A 9,177-nucleotide genomic window follows, 5' to 3' on the forward strand; every position below is an offset into this window, starting at 1 on the left:
CCCAAAGTCTAGACCAACAGTTTCAAAAAATCATCTTGCCCCATATCTCTTCTACCCAGTCCCCAATTGCCAATTCCCAGTGTGTGGTCTTTCCCTATAAAAACTATCTACACTTAGGCACATGGCCGCCACCACATTTTCTTCCCTCTGCCCTGCGGTGGCCCAGGTTGAACCTGAATAAAAGGACCCTTATGTGCTTGCATCGGAAACCAGCTCCTTGGTGGTCTCTGGGGGTTTCGCTAAATGGGCACTACAGTTGGAGTAAGTGGAGTTGAAAGAAAGTATCCAGAAGGCAACTGTCTGTCTGTGTTGCCCCTCCCCCACTCTCAGAAGTCCTTTGTGATGTTGAGACCTGGCTTTGTGATGGATGGGGAGTCCCCAGCTCTGTGACTTATCCTTCACCTCTGAGGGAGAACTCCCACCACTTCCATTCAGATGGAGACTCTTTCCTCTCTTCTAGAAAGAATATACACCACATGGGTGAGTCTCAGCTCCACTATGTGGGTAATGGACATGATCCTTGCCTTTGTATGTGGACTGGGGCTCTACCTCCTATTACTTCCCTTCCTTGAGAGTCATCTATCTTCACCTCTACCAAATATAAAGTTCACCAAAAAGGTAAGAAACTCTCAGTCTAATCTAACAGAGAATTCTCATTCTCTCTCTCTCTCTCTCTCTCTCTCTCTCTCTCTCTGTCTCTCTCTCCTCTTTTCCTCCCTGTCTTCCTCTCTCTCCCTCTTTCTCTTCCTTTCTTCTACCTTCCCTCTCATTCTTCCCATCTCTATGTATATCTCTTAATTTTTAAATTAGTATACAAAGTTTTGGGTTTAATAATGGGATCTTCAAACTTTGTCTTTGTTGTCTGCTGTCTTCCACCCCCCTTTCCTCCCTCATCCCCCTCCCTACCTTGTCTTGTGTTCCTCCACTCCCTACAAGCCTCCTTTTGGCTTTCAGGTCATGTGGGTTCTTTTGTCCATCTCCCCTGCCTCAACACCACATTTTAGTACAAATTTCCACAAATCAAATAGATGGCTGGGGAGCCATCTCCAGAAAGAACAGAAATCTGTTCTCCTGGTGGGGTAGCTGGTGGGGCAAGGTTGAGAATAGACACCAGGGCATCTATCTGGAGCTCACAGTATGTCTGTGAGGTGTGCTGATATGCCAGGGTGAACTTGAATGGCATGATTTCATGGGTAGGATCTGCATTCTTGATAAAGTTAGGGATCTCTTTATCAGAGATAGGACAAGCATTGAGATAGTTCATGTTCCCTTCTCCTGTACAATCCTTTCCTCTGTGATGGGTTGTCTGAGGTTGTGCTGAGTCTCAAAAGGTATTAGATCAGAGGTCAGAGTGACATCTGGCTTCAAGAAACAGAATTCTACCTGGCAACTATCTACGAAGCAGCTACAAAGGTTTGACTCTTGAGCAGAAGAATAGTGACTGTAGACATCCATGATTGGGCTCACAGTGCATCTATTGGAAGACCAAAGAAGAATATCAGGTGTTCTGCTCTATAACCCTCTCCTTAATTTCATTAGACAAAGACCTTGCAACCCCAGTGCTATGGGAGGCAGTGACAGGAGAGGATTTCTGGAATTTGGTGTCTCTTAGCCTAGCCCCAAGTTCAGATCCTCTCTTCCCTCTGCTTCCCATAACACTGGGTTACAGGCACATGTGCAACTACATGACTTTTTACATAAGTGATGGGAACCTGAACTTAGGTCTCCACACAGCAATGTTCTTATCCACTAGGCCATCTCCACGGCTCTCTTTTTATATTTCTTTAAAAAAGAAAACAAGGGGTTGGGGATTTAGCTCAGTGGTAGAGCACTTGCCTAGCAAGTGCAAGGCCCTGGGTTTGGTCCTCAGCTATAAACAAACAAACAAACAAACAAACAAACAGAATTAAAACAAATTGGCAAAAGTGCTCAGTAAGTTTTTGTTTTGTAAGCACGAAGATCTGGATTCAGATACTCAGCACCCAATCAGAAAGCTGGGCATAGTGATATATGTCTGTAGTCTTGGTGTTGGGGAAACAAATCCAGAAGGATCCTTGAAGCTTCCTGGTCAGCCAGCAAGTTTGACTGAATCAGTAAGTTCCAAGTTGAGTAAGAGACTCTGTCTTTAAAACTTAGAGTGACGGGAGAATACTGACATGAATCTCTGGTCTCCCATATTCATACACACTTGCACATACACGAGAGGGGGAGAGAGAGACAGAAAAAGAGGGGGGAGAGACAGAGACAGAAAGAGAGAGACAGAGAGGAGAGAGAACAAGTGTTTGTTTGCACTCACTTTAAAAATGTGAAGTTAAAACAACAAAAAACAGAACCACTTGCCAAGGTCTTATAATAAGAACAAACCTGAGGCCAATTATTGGGGTGAATGCTGGAAGATCAGAGACACAGAACAAGCCACAGCTACCTCATGTCGCCAGTTCCTCAGCTGGTCATCCTCAGACCGGATGCCTCTGAGTCCTCATCCAGAATGGATCTCAGCTGAACTGTGTTTCTCCAAAGCCTAAGTGCTAAACCAGCCAAATGCTTAACTAACTTAGTTCCTGGTCCTCACACCTTATATACCTTTCTCTTTCTGCCCCCACTCCCTGGGATTAAAGGCTGGATTTCTGGGATTAAAGGCGTTAGTCACCATGCCTGGCTGTTTCTAATGTGGCCTTGAACTCAGAGATCCATAGGTATTCTGTCTTTGAAATGCTAGGATTAAAGGCGTGCACCACCACCACCACCGCCCAGCTTCTGCTATGGCTTGCTCTGACCCCAAGGCAACTTTATTAATATACAAATAAGATCACATTTTACAAATATAGTATCACCACACATAGCCCACAACCACCCATACTCTAGTTCCAGATCCAATACACACTATTCTGGCCTCTGCTACTGGTCAGGCACAGGCACATATCACACACACACACACACACACACACACACACACACACACACACACAAATACACACAGCATTGATCACATATCAAATTTAAAAATTCATGAATATCTGCAGCTTCTTTAGATGAGAATGAAAACCTCTCTCTCTCTCTCTCTCTCTCTCTCTCTCTCTCTCCCTCTCTCCCTCTCCCTCTCTCTGTCATTTCTCAGCCTCAACTGCAGATGACCTGGCAGAGCTGGTGCAGGAAAAAGTTTAGGACTCATTGTAGGAAAGATCCTAAAGGTAAGTCAGTCTCTGCCATTCACTTGCCTGTGAGGCGCTAACACCATGTTTTCCAGGTGAGTTGCAGAGGCCTAAGAGGGAGGTTCCTGGGAAGGAAATAGTAATACCATACTCAGGATCCTGTCTTAGAAGAAAACTATGAAGAGCCAGATGACAGGTGTTCCTAACAGAGATGTCTTTGGACTATTAGGAGCAATGTTAACCAGGATTTGGAGGTGGGATCTTGAGCAAAGCTGATTCTTTTTTGAGGTGATCCCATCCTTTCTTCCATAAGTCAGTTAGAAGGATCATGGAAAATGACAGCTGTGGGAGTTACTTATAAATGGATAAGTGCTATCCATCCATCTACCTTGAGAACACTGTCAGTCATGGATCACATGACCTAGGATACTAATGATCAGGCTCTAGAATCTAATCTCATAATCTTTTCTAATGGGGCACCCACAAATTTAGCTTACTATGAAAACCCTATGCCCTACATTCCATCATCATAACCCAGTCTCCTAATTTCCAGCTTGGGGAGAATGCCTGAAAAAGATGAAAGAAAAAGAAAAAGATGGATTATTTCTAGAAGAAATTAGCCCAGGACACCATTTGAATTCTTTAGGGAACATGTTTAAGTTACCAAGTGCTAAGCAAGACAACACTACTCTGCAACCTTTCTGGAACCTGAAAGAAAAATCAGAGCAGCAGATGGCCATTCAAAAACTATCATATCCCAAGATTTTGGGGGACCATTTTCAACAAAAATACAACCAGCTTTTCTGGGGTCTCCCTTCTCTGCACAGTGAATCTCTAGTGGCTGCTGCCTGGATTCCTCAGACTTCTACTCTCCCTTCTCCCTTTTTCTTATTCAATGTCATCTCAAGTGGTTATCCAGTTCAAATGCAGGCTCAAATGTCTCCAGTGCTTTCACATACACATCCCCTGTCCTACCTAGACCTCCAGTCTCCACCCTTAATACTGTCTCCACAATTCCAGCCCCCAACTTTGAATCAAGTCCATCTTCAATCCCCTCTTCCAGCCCTACTGCCCTCTTCTCTATCCTCCTACACAAGGGATTATGGAACATCTTGTTCTCAGTCACAAAGTAAGCCACAGTGTATCTCTACTGAAATACAATACAAGGAAAGGCCCTCAGTTACAAAACAACTAGAGAGTAGATTGGCTTTACCCTTGATCGTCCAGAGACCTCAAGAAGTCTATGATGTCTTCACCCCCAACATTTCCCAAGACTTGGCAGTCTCTATCCTTCCTGACAATTTTCCAATCAGCTGTGAGCTCCGGGAGAAACTGGAGCAACACATTCAAAAGTGGCTCATTCAACATCGATGGGATCTTCCTCGGAAGATCCAAGAATCTCTGGAAGTGATACAGCTCCAGAGCACAGTAATAGAGAGTTGTCAATCCAGAGACAGACCTGGCCCATCACGACCCTTTGTGTCTATGGGTGAACATAGCATGGATGGCCAGAAGGTGAGATTCAAGCTAGAAAGGGAATCTGGTAAGAATTTGGGACCTATTCTAGGAAAGATCTCAAAACATCCAATCAGGCACTTGGAAAAAACTCCAGTAAAGGTAGAAGGGACAAATCTTTTGGAGTCAGAAAGAAATCCAGTGAAGAGCTTGAAGAGCGACTCCAGAAATAACTTAACCAAATGCATAGATGAGAATCTAGAAAATGGCCTAAAAGCTCATTTGGGCATGAAGTCAGGGCAAATCAATCAAGGTCTGATCCCCCTGAGTGTGCGTCGATCCTGGCTTGCTATGAACAATGGATTTACCACGTCTGACACCCATATGGAAACTAGAAACTTAGCATCCTCAAAGAGTTCAGAAAAGTCTGTGAACTCTTTACAGAAGCTTGCCTTTCTTGATCCAGGTATTCAACAGGCCCTGGAGGCACATGTTGTAAGGTTTTGGGTGAAGCACAGGTGGGGCCTACCCCTCAAGATACTCAAGCCCATAAATCTCTTTAAGTTGAAAAGTGGTGAGTCCTTGCCCATTGCACTGTATGCCCCGCCCTCCTCATCCTCTGTATCTGAGACCAGTTCAGGAGTTGAGGTAGTCGGGTTCCTAGGAAAACCATGTCAGACATGCTTGAAAGAGGTGATAATTAAGGATTCTTCTCCATCACTAGGGAGTCTTCTCCTTGTCTCCTCTCCTTCCTGTAAGGATATTGAGAAAGCCCTGAAAGTGTTTCCATCTGGTGTTGACCAGGAACTTTCAAAGACCCCACCAACCAAACCAGAGAGCAGGCATCATTCTGAAACTCCCACACATAAGTTCATGGATATACCCTCTCAGAATGGGACTGTCTTAGAGAAAGAGAGAGAGGCCCAAGAAGTCCTTTTACTGCCTAGAAGGACTAGTGTCCAAAATGCAGGGGCACACAGCCACCAGGCAAAAGTTGTTAGTGAGTTTCCACATAATGTGGAGACAGAATCAACAGGCCAGCCACAAGTCTACACTGCTGCTGTGCTCCTTCCAGAGCGTTCCAAGAGCATGCTTCTTCCTGCAGACACTTTGGATTCACAGGTGTTAGGTGACATTGTGGTGGCAGGAGGAGGCAATAGCCTGGTGCAGCAGAAACCTACTACTCCAAAGCATCAAGTCTCACAGAAGAGCCAAATCAAGGTGTTGGCCCCTACTTATCAAGGTGAGGACACTAAAAGACAGAATAAAAGAAAGCATGAAGAAGGGTCCAAGTTCACCAGAGTCCAGGAGAAAGAAGACAAATTTAGAAGTAAACATTATCAATCCCTTCCAAAACCCACACAAGTTCCTCCAGAAAGCCCCTTCCAAAAACTTGTGAGCCGCTTTCTTCAGTGGATTCATCCCAAGAAAACAATCAAAGGTCAGGAATCTCCTCCCAAGAAAAGTAGGCCTACAGCAGGTACTGCCCAGAGTCATAAAAGGCAAGTGAAAAAGAAACCACATGTGGATAGCAATGTTGCTGAGGCCCAGGAACTTATGACAGCTGTTGGACAGATGTTAGAAAAGAAAATGATGCTGCAACGTAAACTCTGTGCTTCCAAATTTGACAAGCACAGAGAAAGTCCTCCACCTCTCGTCTCTCAGTCTTCCTATGGCCACAAGCCAGCCTCCTACTCAGAACAAAGGAGAGCACCCAGTCATGCAGTCAATTCCTCCTGTCAGAAGTGTCCTATTCAGGACAAGCACATCAGAGACAAACCATCTCAAAAAACTGTACGATTTAGCAGTGAACCACAGACCCCTCAGAATCCTAACCTCCTGTCCCCTAATACAAGTATGAACCTAGTGAATTCTTCCCAGAGTGGAACAATAGTGCCAGGTGTCTCAAGTCACCATATCCATTGTCCTAGGCACTGTGTTCTTCGAAGGAGTGTCTGTAGCCACCTAGAAAATTCCTCTCTAGTTTTTTCTAGTAGGAAAACATAATCAAAAGAAAAAAAATAGTCCATGTAAAAATTATTTTTCTCACGTTAGTACATTCAAGGTATTTAATGTAGCCCAAAATACATGTTTTTCCCCTTATAAAAGGGTAATGGTTTCTGTCTGTTCCATGTTGTTTATGGGCCTTGTCTTCTAGCAGGGATAGACTAGAATGGGTGATTAATAGAGATAGTACAAGCACACCTCCCCCCCCCCCAACTCTTAATATTGAAATGCCATTGCCAGTGTCCAGAGAGATGGTTCTGTTGGTAAAATGCTTGGTGGGAAAGCATAAAGACCTGAGTGCGGATCTCTAACAATCATGTAAAAAACTAAGCATGGTGGTGCACATTTTTAATCCCATTGATGGGGAGAGGAAGACAAGAGCATCCCTGGGGCTTGCTGGCTAGCTGGCTAGTCAAATGATTGAGCTACAGGCTCACTAAGTGACCCTGTCTCAAAAAAGAAAAAAGAATTACTGAGGCAGATACCCAACACTGACCTTTAGTCTTTACACATATAGGTGCACACATACATGTCTATTTGCGTGTACATATGCTCAAACATAAAGATGATAGGATATGAAAACTGAGAACATTCCATCCCATGATCTGCTCCAATCCACCTTTACATTGTGTTCTTTTAACCTTAAACTTTAGGCAGCTGCAAAGACTAGGAAGACAGAGGCTTCTTAAGTCTCAAAAATCTCCTCCTTCCCCCTCCCCAGGGCTCCAGATAGAGTCTGAGACAAGTAGCTTTCCTAGTTACAAAATAGGCATGAGTTTGGATGAGAGCTGGGCATTCTGTTGTGCTCTGAGCTCAGAAGCAGGAGAAAGCTTGCTCATAGCTTTCTTGGTGGAGAATAGACAGTGCCTGCCTCTGGGAAGCCTCTTCTCCTGGGGAAAGGTAGAGATAGTTCATCCTTAAGAAAAATTCAGTGATATGCTAACCACCTCATTGCATTCCCCATGCTTTAGAATGCAGAGTAAAGCACTTTCTGGGTCAGAGTGATGATATCATTCAGGAACACCATTGAAGGTCATGTCTACCCCAGAAGAATAGTCTTACAGTTCATTTACCTTAGTCTACCTCACAGCTAGCTCAAGTACAGGGAGGCATTCTGGGTGAATAAAGAGGGATATGGTTGAGAGTTGAGGACTGTAGACTGAAGGTTGGATAAAAAGAATTAACCTTGGAGGCAAAGATAGAAGCATGAAGGTGCTATAAATGTGCTATGAACAAGGAGCCCTTGCAGTTCCTCTGCCACCCAGAAGCCAAGAGGATGTTAGGGGCCAAATGGTTCATCCTAGTCGCACATGTATCCCATTTGTGATCCTTGGTCTCAGACCTAGAGAAGCAAAAACAAAAAACCAATCAAACAAACAAAAACAAACAACCCAGACTGGATTGGAATCAAAACAAATTAAGGAAGATAAATTTCTTAATCTTGCATATAATTACATCTCTAATCCTAGAAAAAATGGTTTCACAATAGATGTCAGGACTGAGGATCATGAGATCTTGTCTGTTGTGTGTATACACCATACCAGGACTGCTACCAGTAGAGAGATGAAAATTTACAAGGGTGGAGGGGATGGCCTAGGGTCATACAGAAAATTTTGCTCAGCTCTTTGTCATTGTTTAGTTCACAGACCAATAGGAAAGACACAATCAGAAAGGACATGCACTGCCAGTACCTTGTCAAAATGTGTTCCCTCCCCTGTATAGAAGGGCACTGAATGCTCTATTCTCTACATTGCATCCACATGGAAAATTAGAAGGAAGAGGAACCATTTGTGCAGAGAACATGTTCCAAGCTGTGCTACATACAGGGCACAGAATGCATACAAGCTTAGAGGCCTCATACTCATCATAGAGGGCCTTGCACCAGACTGATCCTGATGACAACAGAAATGGGCCCTGACCTTCACAAATGGGATTAGGCTGATACTCACCTATATGTAGGGATAGTAACCACAGGCCCTGGGGTCTGGATGCTGATGTCACTAGCCTTCTCTTAAAGATGGACAACCATGTTAGCCTCTAGATTGGGACCAGCAGTGAGAACGGAGCTAGGGCTGACTTGGGGGTCTGGAACTTGATGCATAGTTGTTCCTAAACCACCCTACAAAAGCTAAGAAGAGGGTAATATAGAGCTGGACCTTGACGTCACAAGAGGCCATGTCTGGCTGCTTCTGGCTTCTCTAAGGACACCAAGAGGTGAGTTCTCTGAAGTGTGGAGGAGCTGGACCAAGACCCCATGGTTCCTATCAGGAAAAGGACAATAAACTGACAACACTTGTTGAACCAGACAGGAGACATTGATTCTCCATCCTCCATAAGATTCAGGAAGGCCATCAAAGAGATCTACACAAGGTTCTCAGAAAGACTTCAGACAACATGGATGCCCCTCACTGCCTCACATAGTTTTATAATCTGAAACTTCCCATAGTGACTTTCCACAGGACCCTCACACAGCTGAGTCCTCCTATCAACCTACGCAAGCCCCATAGAGATTTCTGTGAGAGTTCTCATACAGAAATCTCACAGACCCTCCTTTTGAGGACTC

At 44.3% G+C, this 9,177-nt stretch overlaps 1 protein-coding gene across 1 annotated transcript; it reads left to right on the forward strand.

Moving 5' to 3' along the window:
* The first annotated feature begins 435 nt into the window (after positions 1-435).
* LOC118583480 (spermatogenesis-associated protein 31-like) lies at positions 436-6,991 on the forward strand. Its single transcript, XM_036186822.1, has 3 exons — positions 436-618; positions 3,119-3,191; positions 3,706-6,991. The coding sequence occupies exons 1-3, from the start codon at positions 436-438 to the stop codon at positions 6,612-6,614; spliced, it is 3,165 nt and encodes a 1,054-aa protein (XP_036042715.1). The 3' UTR covers positions 6,615-6,991.
* Positions 6,992-9,177: the final 2,186 nt, after the last annotated feature.

This window comes from Onychomys torridus, chromosome 5 (genome assembly GCF_903995425.1).
Source record: "Onychomys torridus chromosome 5, mOncTor1.1, whole genome shotgun sequence".
Taxonomy (NCBI): Eukaryota; Metazoa; Chordata; class Mammalia; order Rodentia; family Cricetidae; genus Onychomys; species Onychomys torridus.

Bases quoted from the DNA above. Each gene is read 5' to 3' on its own strand.
- LOC118583480 (XM_036186822.1), top strand. From the start codon at position 436: ATGGAGACTCTTTCCTCTCTTCTAGAAAGAATATACACCACATGGGTG. The intron at 619-3,118 runs GTAAGAAACTCT...GTCATTTCTCAG, and splicing joins ATATAAAGTTCACCAAAAAG to CCTCAACTGCAGATGACCTG. The intron at 3,192-3,705 runs GTAAGTCAGTCT...CCTAATTTCCAG, and splicing joins TTGTAGGAAAGATCCTAAAG to CTTGGGGAGAATGCCTGAAA.